The sequence below is a fragment of the Micropterus dolomieu genome, linkage group LG17 (genome assembly GCF_021292245.1).
Source record: "Micropterus dolomieu isolate WLL.071019.BEF.003 ecotype Adirondacks linkage group LG17, ASM2129224v1, whole genome shotgun sequence".
Taxonomy (NCBI): domain Eukaryota; kingdom Metazoa; phylum Chordata; class Actinopteri; order Centrarchiformes; family Centrarchidae; genus Micropterus; species Micropterus dolomieu.
In genome coordinates this window covers 33,117,837-33,136,252 of record NC_060166.1, presented here as the reverse complement: position 1 = coordinate 33,136,252, position 18,416 = coordinate 33,117,837, and the positions used below count along the sequence as shown (strand labels likewise).

Here is an 18,416-nt window from a genome sequence, read left to right as displayed (position 1 = left end):
TATATACACAAAAGTGAGTACACCTCTCACATTATTGTAAATATTTGATTATATCTTTTCATGTGACAACACTGAATCTGTTTTCTGTCTTCGGGGTGTACTCACCTTTGTTGCCAACGATTTAGACATTTTGAGGGGACAGCAAATTTACATACAATCTGTCCACTCGCTACTTTACATTGTAGCAAAGTGTCATTTCTTTAGTGTTGTCACATGAAAAGATATAATCAAATGTGTACTCACTTACGTGAGATACTGTATATACACTAAACAAAATTATAAACACAACACTTTTGTTTTTGCCCTCATTCATCATGAGGTGAACTCAAAGATCTCTTTCTATGTACACAAATATACAAATATATTCTCAAATATTGTTCACAAATCTGTCAAAATCTGTGTTAGTGAGCACTTCTCCTTTGCCGAGATAATCCATCCACCTCGCAGGTGTGGCATATCAAGATGCTGATCAGACAGCATGGGTATTGCACAGGTGTGCCTTTGGCTGGCCACAATAAAAGGCCACTCGAAAATGTGCAGTTCCATAACACAGCACAATGCCACAGATGTCGCAAGTTTTGAGGGAACGTGCAATTGGCATGCTGACTGCAGGAATTTCCACTAGAGCTGTTGCCTGTGAAGTGAAAGTTCATTTCTCTACCATAAGCCGTCTCAAAAGGTGTTTCAGAGAATTTGGCAGTACATCCAACCGGCCTCACATTAAACCGGCCTCACAACCATAGACCACGTGTAACCACACCAGCCCAGGACCTCCACATCCTGCATCCAGCTTCACTTCCAAAATCACCCAGCCACCTGGACAGTTGCTGCAACAATCGGTTTGCATAACCAAAGAATTTCTGCATTTCGGCCTTTTGTGTACATAGAGAAAGTCTTAATTCTTTCAGTTGATGAATAGAATAGAGGCAAAAACATACACATGTGTATATATATATATATATATATACACACATATATGTATATACATATACACACACACACACACACACACATATATATACACACACATATATATACACATATATATATATGTATATATATATATATACACACACATATATACACATATATATATGTATATATATATATAAACTCATCTATAAATGGGAAAATATGTCAGTTTTCTCATTTTGGGACAAAATACAGTCAACATTTTGGTATCAAAGACATCAAAGTACCAGTGAGTATCTGATCTTGGCAAGATTGATGAGCTCCTGGTCTGCAGGAGAGCACATATTGAGACCAATGGGAAGAAGCTTCTTCAATGCTGCTACAATTAGGGAAGTCTGCACAGAGTAGCGATCACCCCGCCGCTTCTTCTTGGTACGTTCCTGCTCTGAGCCTCCAGACTAAAGAGAAAAAGAAAAGTTCAGACCAATCGACTCGATTCAAATTACAACCCTCTACACCTCAAACATCAAAGATTTATCCTTGGAAAATATTCTTTTGAGAATATTTAACTAAAAAGTGATTAAGTAAGACTACTTCTAAAAAAAAACATAACAGGAATTTGATAAATTACATGGAAAGAACCAACTGCCGAGTAACAATTTACGCAATATCACAACATGCTGATAAAGTCAACTACTAAGTAAATGTACTTCTTTATCAGCTGAAAATCCAACAACTGCATTTCCTTATAAACATCGACTTCTGGTGGAGTTTCAGGTGCTTCATTGCTGCATCAGCTACAGTCGTTACACACAGTGCAGCCTCACTGTTAGTAGTGCAGTGGCCAGACAGGGCACATCCTGTCCATTGGACAGCACACAGAACAGCACAAGTCTATGGGGTCAGCTCCTTCGCCCTGGAGCTCTTCTCACACGCTCCTATCCTGATGCTCATTACTGACTGTTGTCTGGCCTCACAGCACCGTCTCTGCCCTCAGTGTTTATGGGTTGTGTGGGTAAACACTGCTATTTGGGCAAAGAGAGGCATTGTGATGATCAGGTAACAGAAGTTCACTCCAGTAATGCCCATCTGACAGCCAAGGAGAGGAGGTAGCCTTACTTATCTTACAGCAACAACGAAAAAGAACATCACTCAAACAGTGATTAGATGATCAATGGTTTAACAATTTTATGGTGTCAATGAATTAGACATGGCGGGACGAGTCCAGTTAGTAAATAATAATCTGGCAATGTCAAACTTCTTCAGTTTCCCCCGACAGACCCAGCTAGCTACATATGCTGCTGATGGACCAAGTGAATCTAATGGTGACAGCAAGAGATGGAATGGCTTTTTGGTGTACACAGGTAGTGAACACAAAGCCAATGATAATATTGAAAAGAGAAGAGTCCCTTAGCGCAGGAATCTTTACCACAATAGCTGAAAGAAATCCAAGCGTCAATAACAGAATTTCAACATCACAAATGGCACAGTAGCATGGGCTCCACAACTGTATCCAACAGGACGATCTAAAGGCAAACTGTTTATTAATTTAAGAAAAACAGGATGATGGTGCTCGGCTGCAGGAGTGCAGACTCCAAATGAGATACACAACTGTTCAACCGAGCGCCATGAAACCTCACAGGCCACTACGATCTACAGCAAAGAGCTTTCATCAAGCCGCTCCAGACCCCTAATCACACATATACAAACACACACATAAAAACATAGACGCACATCACTAACACACCCACGCTCACACTCAATATTACTTAATTGTAACCACAAATATGTCACACTCAGAAAACATCTTAATATAAACAACTAAAAATACAAATATACAGTTTAATTTCACCCATAGATTTGCATTATTATAACACGGCTATTAATAAATGTCTACTGTAGTGAGTTCTTTCCTGGTAGAAACTATTCGTTTATAACCATGTTTGTGTGTATGTATGTGTGTGAATAGTGGGGTCTGTGTGTAAGAAGTGTGGTAGTCCATGGGAGAGCTTGATGAAATGCCTTCCCAAACTCAGGGTGCCATGCGATCAGCACAGCGCTCGTGCACAAACACAGTCTAACCTCTCCATCTCCGGCCTAGTGGCCCAGCGTCCAACCCCGACACAGGATATAAGGAGAAAACACAGTTAGCGACACTCCTTCTACTGCCTACACACTAAATACTGCCACTTACATTGTCCTGGCAAGGGATGTTATTAGTTACTTAATTGCCTATTTCTCTATTTCTAGAAAAGTATTATTATTTGCAGAATAACATTTATCTGATGTTCTTATTTATAGCAACTTAAAGGAAAGAAAGGAAATAAGAGCTGAGAAAAGATCAAGAGAGGGGTCCTTTTAAATCTTTCCGTGCTTGGAATGGGTGTTATTAGTGAAATATGAATTATTAGAGTTTAGTTTCTTAATGAGTTATAGCTCAAGATATGGAGTAAGTGAATAAACCATCTAATTAAGTAACTATGTTTTACTTTGCAATTTGTCTGCTTGTCCACTCTCACCTTGCTCATCTTGCTCTTACTGTCAGCAGTCAGGAAAGACATGTTATTGATCTCATTCATCACCACAAAGTTCTGCTCCTCCCTCTTAAAGTTCTGTAATGAATAAAACAAGAAAAATGATTGACGGCAAAAAACAGACAAAAATCTAAAAAAAAAAGAAAAAACTAAATCAGAAAAGACCACAGAAAACAGAGGACTCACGTGGGATTTGGACCAGAAAATGAAGATCTCTCCCACCATCCTGAAAAATTCCTCTGCATCTGGGTCTGGACAGGTCAACCACCGTGCCCTATAGACAAAGACAGCATTGGGTTAACTCAACTACTTGAATCAAAGTCTGAGTCCTAGCCAAGTGTCCTTATTTTAATTTATTTTATTACGACTGATCAAATTAGGTTTATTTTGCAGACAATCTTTTACTTCCAGTTTCATATTTATGTCTTTTTGACAGATGGGAGTGGAAGGTTTTTTATTCTCTTTTATATGTTCTTGCTGTTGATCAGAAAAATTATCTGATCACTTACATGGTTACCTGGACAACAAAGTTAATTTAATGAAATTGCGTCAAAATGACTAATAGTTCCAAAACATTTGGGAATCTGTGCTGTAGATGGCTTAGACACCAACATTTGTGCAAATGGGGCACAGGTTTATAGATACCAAAACTATCTTTCAGAGAAGAATCATGCTCACTGATTGTAAGTCACTTAATTTTACACTGTAACACTAACAATATACAGCATTAATGTGTTCTATACATTTATCATGTAATCGGTAAGTTCAGCTACCTGTTATTGTCCACGAATCGGATAAGCAAGGGGTAGAGAGCATACAGGTCCCGACACAGCACAGCAAACTCATCTTTGATGGTTCCATTTTCACTGTCCAACTCCGTCTTGCCCTCCATGCGCAGCTGATCCTCCTCTGCCACAACTTTCCCTGAGCGCTTCTTCAGCTTTTCCATGGTAGGGATGAAGTGGGATTTAAGCATCTCTGGTTTAGCCCTGCTGACAATAGGCTGGGCAAACACTGGACAAAGGGGTACACATAATTCTTAAATCAACAGTTGTCAGCAGTAGTAAGCATAGTTTTCACCAAAATTGACACTTACAAAATGTCAAATGTAGTTGTAGAATGTATATATATATATACATACATATAAATACATACATACACATACATGTGCTTGCATGAAAAATAAAGTGTATTCAAGCAGTTTGCAAACCCATCACTGCAACATTTATGATTCACAAATTAATATAATTCAGGATCATTGGGACTCTTATTTTTTTTTTAATACCCAGGATTAACTATGAAAACTGAAGTTGCCTCCCACTGATACTAAGAAGTTGCATTGAGCATTGTGAAAATTCTGCTCACTGACCTGCCAATCTCTTCATCCAGGAGGCCTCATCTATACCCAGGTTGTTAACCACAATCTTCATAATGCTACCCAGCAGTTGGTTAAGATGCTCGGAGGTGACAGAGGTGCAGAGCTGACCCTCCAGGTCAGGGAAATTTTCTATGCCCCTCTCCCACCACCGTGGGAGGTAGTTACACAACATGGGCAGGGTTATCTCAATCATATGGGGCATTTCTGTGTAGCGAGCCCCAGACTCAGCCATGTCATGGATCTCCTTCATCAGGACCTCCAGCTCTGGAATGTCAGGGCACAGCTCCTCCACTTGGTTAGGAAGACCCAGAACTGAGGAGGGAGAGAGATGGAATATAAGCTAAAGAAAAACAATTAATCGTTAACACATTCTAATAATTGGTAAAACAAAATGCGAGGGAAATGTTGTGCTAGTGATGAAAACAAGGCAAAATGCTGAAACCTACTGGTTCTTTCTCTTGGAGTCTTGGTGGTGTAAACAGAAAATGTGTTAAACTCATTCAGTTCTGGCTCAAGGAAGGCTACTGGCATAGCTGCTGCTAAGTGGGCCAAACACTCGCCAAGAGCTGGTCGCTGTCTGCAGGGGACAAAAATACCACAGGAACCTGATGAAATGTCTTCATAAAAACGAGTAACAATTAATACACAATCAATCTTTGAAAGATAAAGAGTTTTGTGTGTTGTAAACACTTCTGATTTTGGCCAGTGTAAATTAAATGGACATGACTTGATAATCAAATCACATGAATGGACTTGTTTTTTAGACTTTCATAGATCCACAGAGGTCTCTACTCACTTCTCTGCATGTGGAGTCTTTACTGTGCCCAGAGAGTAGATACTGCACATTAAACGATAGCAGGATATTTGCAAGTCATCCACTGAGGATGTAGAGAAGAGAGGCATTGCATTACCATTGAATCAGTCCTTTGTGTCATTAAGTCAAGAGTTACGAAGAGCAAATAATGAACCACAAATTCAATGGAGAAAAGCACTTCACTCACATATGACGTCATCTCCAAACTGGTGCTGGGCAATATGGTCAAACAGTGTAGTGAGGACTGGCAACAGGGCAGTGGTGGTGTAGTTGATATTCTGGGACACACCCTTTACCTACAGGAACACACACACGACCAAATACAGACATTAGGGCACAAAAAAATAACAGTAAAAACAATGCAGTATGGTGCTGTCATTGACCTGGTTTCGACTGGAAACTTTGCCAAGTTTCAGATTCTCAACCATCTTCTCAATGTCATCTGCAGCACTCTCAAAGAACTGGCGCAGGCCAGCCTTAACAATCTCAGGGCCTGATTTCATAACAGTCCTTGAAAAGAAGAACACAAAAGAATGGTCCGATATTTATAATTTCCGATAGTTTGTTTCTATTGTCCTTCTGCCTGGGGATGTGTTGGGTAAGTGATATGTATACATTGGTAGTTACCGGGCATCGAGTGATCGTGAGAGGATGTGCAGACAGTTTACCACTGCACCTGCATCTGTTCCTGAAAACAGCACAACAAAGACACGTTCTCAGAGATGTCCTGCTGTAGAAATCACTTTCTACAGGAGCCCAAATGCCAGATATATTCACAACACAAGTTCATCTTAAGAGCTCTATTATAACAAACAACTGGACATACAGTTACTACAAAACATTTACCAAACTGAAAAAATACATTACAAAAAACATTTATTTCTGACTCATAAATACTGTATCCAACATTACTGAGACAACATTACAGGAAATACAGGTGAACCACACATTGCTACACTATGCTACATTCTCTGTTAAAAAGTGATTTCTTTAGTGCAATACAACCACAGTGGTTCCACCATGTGGAGCACAGGCTCCGTGTGAAGTGCTTGCTAGTGTCTAGTGACTAGTGGTTACATACGAGTGACTTACTATTACAGACACGTGGTTTTGAGGGGAAGGAGAATGAGTATAAAGCATATTCTGACTCATATAAGCTGCAGTACAATGCCATCTGTGGATACCTGACACAGACATTCATGCTTAAATCAGTCATGACTACTAAATCTGAGGCTAGGCCTTTAAAGATAAAAAGACACATTTTAAAATACTTAGGGCTAGATGTTTGAATTATACATGAGTAGGCACAAAAGCCAAGCATTCAGCATTTCCCACATGCTGAATAGTAAAACTAGTATTTACAAAATAAGACATACTTCATACCAGATGTACACACAGTTTCCTAGAGCTATGATAAGGTGAACATGAAATATAAGATGATGTAACCTTATAGTAAAACATTGTTTCTTTAGGTTGTTTCACTGACAGTGTTATTATTTTTGCAGATGACACAATGTTCTGTAAAATGTCAAATCAAAGGGTCATTTATTAATTATTTATAAGCGATTAATTGTCTCATTCTTGTTTATTTAATTTTACTCATTTGTGAAGCACTTTGTAAAGTCTGTATGTTATGAGTTCTTAGACTTAATCATTGATCATCTTTTTGACATTGAATGCTGATGATTGAGATATGCCATTGATGGTTTCAGCAGCAGATAAATGAATGATATGGGCACTTATGGGCAATATGCAATATGTTAAGGGCATTTACTACATCCATTTATGGCTAACAGTGGGAGTGAATCTTTTAAAAACAAAAAAAAGATGATGAAAAAATTAATATTTCTGTCTTTGTGCAGTTACACAGTGTTTTAGCTGTGAATCGAGTTTAAAGTTTTATGCATCTAGCCCCAGGTTGCAGAAAACATCAAAGCCAAGCAGAAGCTGAGTTAAAGAGTGAGAAGCATTAGAAGAGGAGATCTAGTAGGAGGGAAGAAGGAATGAATGTGTGGGAGGGGTGTGACTAAATGTGAATGCTGTTTAGTATCTAAATGGGCATGACAAAACCAAAAAGATCTGGAGAAATAAAGAGAAATTAGAAAGGAAAACAGATACAAAGGGACAAAGGTGGTGACAGGGCATGACGCCACCATGCAGATTCCTTACCAAAAAGAGATACTCTGTGCCTCACCAAAGCAGCCAACTTACAGAAGATACTGAGGTAGGAGGAGAAAAGAGGGTGGGAGGACGGTAAGGGGAAACAGGGCAGGAAAGATGTTTGAAGTGACACAAAAAGCAAAAGGGAGGTCAAGGAAATTGGAAAAGGATATTGCACAATAGTAGAGAGATGGTGAGACATGGAAGAGGGAGAGGGTAGACACGGTCACGTGAAAGTACTATACTGAAAGAAAGGTACATGGTTAAGAGTTCAAGTCACACAAATCAGAGGACAAACTAGTCTTTTAAATAACCTTTTCTAAGTTTTTACTGCACATACCTGGCAATCATCTCCTTCTCCTTATTGGAGGAATGCCCTCCACTACCCAAGACTTTAGCAGGAGTGGAGAGGAAGTATAGGCAGTGGTTCTTGAAGTACTGATTTACCAGTGGCAGGAGGATCTAGAAAAAACAACCCAAGATGAAAAATAAGAAACACTCTATCATGCCGCAAGCTCTCTCTGTGTTCATTAAGGGGACATGGTGGCGTAGAGAGAAGACAGATGAAACATCAACTGGAGCCATCTTTAGACCACCTATTTTGGTAATAATTTTAAATGTTAAAGTGGATTTCAAGACTTTTAGGTGAGGTTTTGTTACTACTCATGAACTCTGACGTCCCTGTAGAGGCAAGCAAAAGAAGATCCCATTAAAGCCTCAAACAGCTCACCTTGGCAAAGAATTTGATCTCTTGTTCATGTGGTGACTTCTCCACTCTACCACTGCTAACCACGGCCTCTGTTAAAAACAGAAATGAAAAATAAGTAAGCTCTTAGTCAAAAAGTGCATGCTGAAGTAAACAGTACGTGAGAAGCATTTGCCTCTCAAAATCATTGTACCAAGATGAGCGATGAACTCCTGGGCAATGTCCATCCATTTAAGAAGCTTCTGGAGGAAACCATAGGCAAAACGCTTCTCGATAGAGGAAATATCCTGCTCCATGTCCTTCATTCCCCTGAGTATGCAGAGAAGAGAGACTCAAAATGAATCAAAGAGAGGGATAGCCATGGACAGAGCTATCATAGGAAACACTAATGTTAAATGGAAATGGTGAGAACATCCTGCTTACCTTGTAACAGCATATCCATTGAGCTGTAGGAACTTGAGCAGGTCCTGTGCCTTCTCCCTGTCTCTGGCCTTCTCTTTAGCCGTCAAGGTGTCATAAGGCACAAGCAAAGGATGGGTGCCACCGCCTAAAAGAAGCATAAGCCATTTTTGGACTCAGACTGCAAACTAGCAACCACCACTAAAGGACAAAATTCTTAGTTGAGAATGTATAATAGAAAACCCCTCTTACCTTTGGACTGTAGCTCCAACTTCTTCTTCCTGCCCCAGGTGTTGTGATAGTTCTCAGCCAGCTGCTCAGCCATAGACTACATAGATAGGATTAAAGAGGATATTTTTTACAGGTTCCTAACAAATGTCTAACTAAAATATGAGACCTAACAGTGCTGTGAAAAATTGACTAAAACATCCATACCTGCAGCTCTCTGGACAGAGCCATTCCTACAATATCTACTGGCTGAGGGTTGTAGCCGTGACTGGGATCATAAGTGGCCTAGAGACATAAAACAAAAGATAAGAATGGAAATTCAGGTGCTGCAGCAGCACAACAGAAAAAAGTAAATAGAAAATAATTTAAGTATCCATCAATCCAGCCATCGTCATATAAAAATAAGAACAGAAATGGTAGAAGAAATAATTTAAAAAAAAACTGTAAAAGAGAAATTTCACTCGAAATTACAACGCTTGCAGTATACAAAACCCATAAACAGTGTTGTATTTATAGTACTAATAGTACAATACTGTACAGTGACATAGTGGTGTGATTAGTAGCCACAAAGTCAGCAAGTAAAGTATATGTAAGAAATACCATCTACAATGACAGCAAATGCCAGAATAATATATAATATGATTTGTTATCACATTTAATGTTTGTCAGTATTAATCTAGAAATATGATCATGAAATAAAACAGTATAGCATTTTGACATAACATATCAAAATATAGTACAGTATAATATGGGATATGAGTAAAATATGAGGTGAAATGTAGTAACATAGTATGTCATAATATAACATACTACATATGCATTTGTAGTGCAATATTTGCAAATCAGAAAAAAACACCATACATAAAGGTGGTTCAGTATGTGAGTTTGAGGGACCTCTAGGATTCTAGGAGGTTCCCAGAAAAAGAGAACTGCTTTTGATGTTGATGTTGACTATTGATGTTAATGAGTCAACAAGTATGTATTGTGCAGATGTAGGACTGATTATTTTCACCCTCTTTTGTGGTCCTGGGGGAACAGCTGAATTTCACATGATCGCATTGTTCTTATATTAAATAATATAATTTAGGTTTACTAATTGTGTAGAGATACATATTATTACACTAATGAGGGTTCTATCATTTATTGTATTGGGTAAGAACCATCCATTCCAATACGTCCACATAGGCCGCACAGCATCAAACATTCTCCAGAGAGTTTTTTCACTTTTCTATTTTGTACCTGAGCAGTTTGTGAGATTTTGCGTGTGGCGACCTTCTTCTCGACTTCTCCCTCCCCCTCCCTGGCTTTCTCCAATGTCCACTCCCAGGCCAGCATGGCTTTGATGGATTCTTTGATGGGCCAACGGTATATCTCCTTGTCCTGAAAAACAGAGAGAAGAAAATTGAAAAATTAACTAAAAGCCTGTAAACAATATACAGTAAAAATTTGTTCATAAAGATCATAAACACGTGGGATTAGAGACGAAAATTTTATGGCTCAGAAATACTGTTTTAACTGTACTGGTTTCCTCCTATCTGAAAACACATTTTGGCTAATAAATTGTAAAGCTTAGTTACAGTTCAGACGAGACAGAAGATTACAAATCATTACCTTTTCAGAGAATGTTTTGTATGGCCGGAGCATTGGGTGCGTCTTAGCATTCTCATCTAACACCTCTCCGTAGGTCCAGTTGTTCTGAATCTGAAAATGTATTTAAGCATTGAGATAAACATTACAACAACAATTTCAAATAACAAATATGGACTTATATCTTATATATCTGATGATTTACATTTTCCATAAATTACCTTCTCAAAGGCCCATCTGTCATGAGTGTGCTCTGCATACTTATTGATAAAAGTATCCAGCCTCTCTGGGATGATGGTGCTGTGAATAGATCAACTAATATTGAATACTGCAACTGATTATTCCTTTAATAGCTTGTAGTAACTGGTGAATTATGTATAGAATTTTTATATTACAATCTAATTCTCTCTTAGTGCTAAGGTCATATGTCGCCTCACTTCGTCTTCACAGTTACTGCTTTTTTTATTGAAAATGAGATGCTGATGTACATTGACTTTACTTAACCTTTTAAACTATAGAAAATCATAGCATTGACATCATCAAAATAATCAACTCAGAATGTTCAATAACCAAGTAAAAATATCAAATTACAGTCATTAACAAGGATATACCAACACAATGTGAAATGAATCAATTATCTTGCTTTTATAGTGCATTAAAGAACCATAAACAAGTATTTAAATTAATTTTATGTACATAATGTACTTAGTTTTGTTCTGTAGGCCACTGTGAGCAATTCTTTGACTGTCTTTTATTTTTCTACTCACTTGGTGGTCTCCACTGGTTTAGGATCGAAGTTGCCTTCAGCATCCACAGAGGCTTTCTTCTCAGTGTGAGAGGAGTAAGTGGCATCCACATAGTCAGGTGGGATGGCTCCTGCGATAGCACAGAGGCAGGGCATGGCGATCTTGAAGAGCTCTGCATCAAATTTCTAGAGTTTGGATGACATCAGAGAAGTCACGCTGATGAGCTTTAACACAGTATAAACAACGTAGGTGGCAACTAAGAGACTCATATCTCACCTTGTGTGCCAAAGATTCAAATATTCCCCAAAAGAGTTTACGAGAAAGATGAAGCTCCTCCTCTGAAGTCACACCGAAATTAGCCCATCCATTAGGCAAACAGTAGTACTTCCAACAGCGCTCATAGTGATTGGTCAACAGCTGAAACAGTTCAGTCAGAGAGGGAAATATAAGTAGGACAAACAAGTAAGTAAGTTGCTAGTAAAACGGGATTTGTATATAACTACTGTAAGCAAATGCAAAAGCATCATAGAGTACGGTCTAGACCTGCTCTTTTATGAAAAGCGCTGTGAGATAACTGTTGTTGTGATTTGGCGCTATATAAATAAAATTGAATTGAATTGAATTGAAATGCAATAATCATTGTAATGTAATGTATGTATTGGTAATGCATACATTTCTCCCACAATACAGTCTTTCCAATCTGTGTGTAAACTGATTGCACTTTAAACACAGATTGGGTAGATTGTGTGTATACATTTCATTTAAATTCTTAATATTATCTTATGTTCTATTCATTATAATTTTCTATTGTCATAAAATAAAACAAATACAATAATAATCAAATGGAAGGCAAACCTTTAGAGGCATCTTTGCATATTCGTTGAGGATGGGCACATCAAATACCAGCCGTCTAAGCAGATGCTGCAGCATGGAGGGTCGAAGGTACCTGTGAATGTCATCAAAATGATTCTTGAGGAATCTAACTATTTAAAATTGGTTATTGCTTCTTTGATGTACTTTTGTGGTCCCTTAATACTGAGCAATATGTTGCAAATTGACTAACTATTTTGCCATTCTGATTCAATCTCAAGAGACTTTCTAGTTAAATAAAAGTTCATTTGGAAAATCTAAAAATAAAATAGTTTTTTATAATCATTACGATGCCCAATTGTTGTTTCCATTTTTTAAATAGAGAGATTTGGATTAGTACTGACTTGCAGAGCGACATGAGGCACTCCTCAATGACGTCCCTCTGAGCCTTGGTAAGAGCTCGGCCACGTGACAAACGATAGATGGTGTGGAGCATGGAGTCGATCATGATGGCTCGGTGGTCTGTCCCAGCAAACAATGGGGCACACTTGGTGAGAAGAGGCAGAACAGCCGAACAGAGGTAGCGGTTCAGTGCCAAGGCCATTTCAGTCGTACTGAATGCCACCTATAATCAGAGAGGAAGACAGAAAAACTATTAACTACTAACTGAGGCCAAGACTTTGGAGACAAGTGAATAGTAAATGACATAAGTGAAATGTCTCTTGCTGTTTAACATTTTGTCTGTGTTTTTTTCTACTTACCGTGTCCAGAGAAGCAGCAGCTCTCATGTCGGGCAGGAAGCCAACCTCCAGCACATGAAGCATGAAGTCCTGGTTGTCAATGCCATACACTCTATCAAGGAACAGCACCATGGAGGCCTTGTGGTCTGGCACAAAACTGGCTGACATCTTAGGCTCAATAATTTGACCATCTGGGGTTTTAACAGAAGAAATAATAATGCATGGATATGCTAAAATATGCCCAAATATTGTACATCTGCACAGTATGTCCATGCATGATGCCAACATAAAAACTAACCTTTGCCGTAGGCAGGAATCTGCACAGGCAAGCTGATAACTCCCACCAGATCCTCTATTGGCACCAGAGACCTCAGGATGGCCCTGATTCTTAGGGCTTCACCCTTGCCTGCTTGGATCAGCTGTAGATACAAACATTTAACACATACTGTATGAGACTTACCACTGCTCATTAACCACATACTGAACCAAGCTGCCTGGAGGATTTAAAGAAATTAATGGTGTGAAAAGTTGTTCTGCTCACATGCATCTCAGGGGCGCAGCGACCCAGCAGATCAATAAGGGCAGAGTAGAAAGCCATGATGGCATTTCCCAGATGTACACGATTCTCCTCCTGCTGTTCTTCACCACCAAACCTGCCAATAAAGAAAACATCTTTTATAACAATTCCTAGTGTATCTTTAAAAAAAAAAAAACAAGACACAACAATGACAGTTAATTAATTTGTCTAGATGTCTAGAAAAGTGAACGAGCCTGTATGCAAGTATCATACATACTGTGCCATCACTTACATGAATCGTCTGTCTTTTTTGACAGTGGGTCCATCCCTTGCTGGATCCTCTGAGATCTTGATGGCCTCCTCCATGGCAGCCAGCAGACCATTACCACCCTCTCCTCTCAGGGCTGGGCCGAAGCACTCAGGCCGACGGATGAGCAGACGCACCACTACATTAGCATTCTCCTCCACGCTCTCTCCTGTGATGAACATGCGTGCAAATGTTAGTGACAGTTGACAGTGTTGACACAACTCAACACTACAAATGAAATTATTTGACGGAGCTGACCATTAACAAAGACAGCAAAGCGGAGGAAATCCAGGTATTTCTCTCCTCCACAGGGGTTCCAGCCGATGTCAGGGTAGCCCTTTGAAAGAAGCATTGGACACATCTGCAGCCCGCAGCCCGCCAAGTATGTCACCACCTATGGCAACATGCGTATGAGGGAGACCGAGAGAGATTTAAGATGATGAAGATGAAGTTTACTGTGCCATTTCATTTATATTTATTTCTTATAATTTTTTATGTTCTCAAACCATTTCCAGGTCCTGCTCTTGTAGAGCCAAGGCCAGCTCATTGTTGTCAATACAGGAAGCTGCAGCCACATCCAGAGGTGTGGACCCACTCATTCCTGCAAATGTTTAATAAATACAATGAGTCTATATTTGTTTGTTCTTTTCCTAATATACAGCATCATCACTCATCATTCTATATTTGTCAAAAGTAATACATTTAAACAAGATGCTATCTGGATTTTTCCTGGAGTTCCATGCATTTCTTATGTTTTCTGCCGTAAGGGGGAAAAACTGAGTGAGAGTGAACAGGGCAACTGATGATGGAGACAGTGCAGTACAGCAAACAGTGTGATAGGTGGCTGAAACTGACCCAAGCCAATGCCGCTGTTCTGTAAAAGGTAGCCTAAATGGTCAAACATGGAGCGCTGGTTCTGTCGGCTGATACGACAGAAGTAACACAGGAACCGACAGCAGTTGGTCACCATATGGGGGAATCGAATCTCCTGGAGAGAAAAGGTAAAGATATATTCTGTCTACTGTGGGATTTATGGCAATGGTACATAGTCAAGTGCCCAAACAGCCCCTCAATTAAACTGGTTAGACTGAATAACATAGAACTAAACAAACTGAAAATCCTAGTTACCTTCGAATCTCCTCCTCCGCCCAGGACATTGACCATCACCTCCATGACAGTCTCATGCATACCAAGAGCTCTCATCAGATTGGGGTGTTGGTAGAACACCTTGTTGTTCATGATGTTCCTGAAATAATTACAGATTCAGTCAGATTCACAGGTTACATTTCTTTACTTGTGTCATTGAATTCAGTTTGAGATTTTAGGACAGAACCTTTGGTCCATCCAAAGAGTCTGAACCATTTAAGAAAAATATATTACTAAGGGGAAAATATGACATATAATATCAGAATATTTTAATCAATAGCAAATCTCCCATCTACCATCCAAACTACATATCATCACCCCCACACTGACCCGATGCTCTGGATCATGAGCCGCTCCTCTTCTGGGCCCATCTGGACAATAAGCAGCGAACGTATCTGTCCCAAACACTCAAGTAGGTCCATGGTGTCCTGAACAGACACAGCATTGATGGCATAGGCTTTGGGCAGAGCTCGAATCAGCTCGCCGAGGCCATCATACTGCCTGTGGAGCAGGCTGAACATCAGACGCACAAGTTCGGGGTTCTGAATGAATGACTCCTGAGCCCAGTGGATCATAGTGTGGGAGATCAGTTCCTGAAGGGTGCCTTAGTGAAGTGGACACAGAAAGGTACAGTATGTCTGTTGTGTACTAATATATATTGCTATGGATTTACAAAGGCTGATTTTGCCATATTTGGACTGAAGATGCCAAAATCGAGTCCTTCAAATATTTAACAAGGGATTTAGATGTTACTCATACTGGGTTTTGGTTCCTCTTCAACCTCTGGCTTCTCTTCCTCCTTCTTCTTGCGCAAGTTCTTGATCTTGTCGATCAGACTGAAGAGTCTGCCCCCCAGTGAGGTGTCCACCTCTTCCTCCACTGCCTCCTCCTCAATATGTATACCTATGTGTAAAATGGGAAATCAGCCTTAAGAGTAGTAAAATATTTAATATAAAAAGTAATTCATACATGCAAAAAATACACAGGATCTTTAAAGAACTTCTCACCACAGTGAAGCAGGAGGTCATTGTGGAACTCTGCAAGAGTGTCCTTCACCTCATCAGGCACTGGACAATCCTCGTCCTCTGGACCATGCTTAAAGTTGGTCAGCAAAAGAACCTTGAAAACGAACAGTAAAATAACTCCATCTCTCTAAGGGTCTTTTGAAATACAGACTGTTTCTTTGTTGTTCTTCTGTTCTCCACGATACATGTGACATAACATCTGATGCCTTCAAAACAAAGCTTCTTATCAGATCTTAAAAACCCACCCTTTGAATTTTTGGTACAAGCCCATCTCAATGTCAGTTTGCACTTCCCTAAAAAAAATAAGAATCAGTACCTGGTCCTGTGGTGGTGAACGGAACTCGCGGGTCCTGCGTGCAGTCTCAGCAGCAGACATGGTGAAGGCTTTCATTAATAGATTGTAACGAACGCGTTGGTTGCTCTGAATATCATGGACAAACTGGTCTGAATAGGCCACAATGGCTTCAACTCTGTGTCGCAGCTCGCAGTCGCAGAAGTACTGCAAGAGCGTGCACATCTGTGAGAGGTAGATAAGATAGGAATAAGAGTTTAATAAGTATAATTTGTAAAACATTTTTTAAGGATAGGAATACTGTGCAGATGAACTGTAGATAGTGTTCATGAGATGAAAATGACCTGCAGTTTGACAGACTCTGGTAGCTTCATCTGGAGTAATCCCTCTTCCAGACCCTCCTCCTCCTCTTTCACTTCTGCTTCCCCTGCCTCTGTCTCCTTCTCCTCCTCTGCCTTCTCTCCATCTACTTTTCCTCTTTTGGCCTCTCCCTCCTCCTTCTCCTCTTCTCCTTCCTCCTTAGGCTCAACTTCTTCCTCCTTATGCTCTGCTTTATCCACATCTTTCAGCTCCTCATCCTCGTCACCAACTCCTTCGTCCTCAAGCTCGGCCTCAGTTGCCGCCTCTTCCTCCTCCTTCTCTTCCTCGATTTCTCCTTCAGCAGCTCCACCCTCCTCAGCTTTCTCTCCCTCCTCTTCCTCCTCCTCTTCCTTTCCACTGAAAACATTTGGATCGATCATCTTCAGGATGTGCTTGGTGTCCTCGTCGTTGAAGATACCCATAATGAGCAGTGTACTGATTAGCTTCAGGATTGGGACAAAGTGGAACTCCACACTGCCTCCTACTGGATCCCGCATAGCTTGGCTACCATCCAGCACAGCCTCTGTTAACATGCTAATCGCCTGGGTCTTCAGCTCCTGAGGGGGAGAGGTAAAAATAAGTAAAAGGAAACTAAAATGTTATATTTTTTTAATGCAACCTATCTCTTGTCTCTTACCTGCAGGGGGAAAATAGGACTAAGGGTGTACAGATCGGGGTCCGTGCCGACAAAGTTGATGGATGAAAAATGCAACTTGGGCCGTAAGCAGGTGGTGAGGCCAACACCGGGTAGAGAATGGGCTTTCTTTGCATCAGGGTACAGCTTGATGCTCAGAGTCTCTTGAGACATAGGGATGATAAATTCCCTATTGGTGCCCAGACGTGCCCGTTTAGCAGATTCCAGGTGAATGCTGATGAGCAGGTCGTAGAAGCCGCTGCGGAGAGGTCCGGGCAGGTAGGTGTTCTCAATGGCATAGAAAAGCTGGGATTCATCCACATGGCTGCACAAGGCATGAGCCACGCGGTTATTGCCAAGTGCGCACACAGCGCAGTAGAGCATAAGGGTATGGTAGTGAAACGTCATCAGATCCTGACGCTCCGACAGCTCCAGGATGTCAATACACCTGAGAAACAAACACAAACTCAAAGATCAACACTGATCAGGTAACAGTGAGCAATTATTACAATACGGAAACATATACATTTTAAAAAAGTTAATACATAAAAGGTCTCTCCACAAAGCATACATTCATATATAAAATTCATTATGTTGTAGTGTTTGGAAAAGCAAATTGCTCAATTAAATTTCTGTTCATTTCAAGTTTTAACTTTTCTAAGAAACCTGCTGGGCTCCATAGATAAAAAATTGACAGGGGATTGCAATTAAATTAAATCGCTTACAAGACACTCTAGGTCATGCCCAGCTCCAGCAGCTAAGGCATGAGCTCACTTTATTTGTCCCTAGTCAGTTTCATTATTTGTGTCTCATTTCAGGTCTTGTCTGCCCTCCCACCATGTGTGATTGCCTGCCCCCGCCCTAATGTCCTCCACCTGCATCTCATTGTCTCCCCTGTCCCACTCCTCCCTGTTGTCTGTGCCAGATCGTCTTGTTCCCCAGTGACAGAGTTCTAGCGTTTTCCCTGTAAGTGTATTTGACCTTTGCTTCGGTTTTTGGATATAGATTCCTCCCTAGAGTCTTTTGTACCGTCGCTTGTGTTTTTTGGACTACGCAATAAACCTATTTTAGTGAGTTATCTGGAGTCGTGCCTTGTGAGTCCTTTTCCACTGTGTGTGTGA

General features: G+C 40.2%; 1 protein-coding gene across 1 annotated transcript in view; it reads right to left on the bottom strand.

Annotated features, from left to right (window-relative positions):
• ryr1b (ryanodine receptor 1b (skeletal)) overlaps positions 1-18,416 on the bottom strand; it is a 68,397-nt gene that overhangs the window by 21,758 nt on the left and 28,223 nt on the right. Inside the window, exons 35-72 of the mRNA XM_046073189.1 lie at positions 17,299-17,743; positions 16,646-17,218; positions 16,326-16,526; positions 15,992-16,103; positions 15,744-15,887; positions 15,315-15,588; positions 14,967-15,084; positions 14,694-14,826; positions 14,345-14,439; positions 14,097-14,232; positions 13,824-14,007; positions 13,556-13,667; positions 13,313-13,433; positions 13,036-13,205; positions 12,679-12,899; positions 12,320-12,410; positions 11,741-11,881; positions 11,486-11,649; positions 10,940-11,018; positions 10,743-10,832; positions 10,371-10,511; positions 9,339-9,416; positions 9,156-9,231; positions 8,928-9,051; positions 8,698-8,813; positions 8,529-8,596; positions 8,139-8,260; positions 7,808-7,857; positions 6,266-6,326; positions 6,022-6,148; positions 5,826-5,934; positions 5,621-5,702; positions 5,271-5,401; positions 4,816-5,136; positions 4,220-4,460; positions 3,633-3,720; positions 3,432-3,524; positions 1,200-1,370 (exon numbers count right to left, since the gene is read on the bottom strand). Coding sequence (XP_045929145.1) covers positions 1,200-1,370; positions 3,432-3,524; positions 3,633-3,720; positions 4,220-4,460; positions 4,816-5,136; positions 5,271-5,401; positions 5,621-5,702; positions 5,826-5,934; positions 6,022-6,148; positions 6,266-6,326; positions 7,808-7,857; positions 8,139-8,260; positions 8,529-8,596; positions 8,698-8,813; positions 8,928-9,051; positions 9,156-9,231; positions 9,339-9,416; positions 10,371-10,511; positions 10,743-10,832; positions 10,940-11,018; positions 11,486-11,649; positions 11,741-11,881; positions 12,320-12,410; positions 12,679-12,899; positions 13,036-13,205; positions 13,313-13,433; positions 13,556-13,667; positions 13,824-14,007; positions 14,097-14,232; positions 14,345-14,439; positions 14,694-14,826; positions 14,967-15,084; positions 15,315-15,588; positions 15,744-15,887; positions 15,992-16,103; positions 16,326-16,526; positions 16,646-17,218; positions 17,299-17,743 — 5,803 coding nt within the window. The remainder of the gene's footprint in view (positions 1-1,199; positions 1,371-3,431; positions 3,525-3,632; positions 3,721-4,219; positions 4,461-4,815; positions 5,137-5,270; positions 5,402-5,620; positions 5,703-5,825; positions 5,935-6,021; positions 6,149-6,265; positions 6,327-7,807; positions 7,858-8,138; positions 8,261-8,528; positions 8,597-8,697; positions 8,814-8,927; positions 9,052-9,155; positions 9,232-9,338; positions 9,417-10,370; positions 10,512-10,742; positions 10,833-10,939; positions 11,019-11,485; positions 11,650-11,740; positions 11,882-12,319; positions 12,411-12,678; positions 12,900-13,035; positions 13,206-13,312; positions 13,434-13,555; positions 13,668-13,823; positions 14,008-14,096; positions 14,233-14,344; positions 14,440-14,693; positions 14,827-14,966; positions 15,085-15,314; positions 15,589-15,743; positions 15,888-15,991; positions 16,104-16,325; positions 16,527-16,645; positions 17,219-17,298; positions 17,744-18,416) is intronic.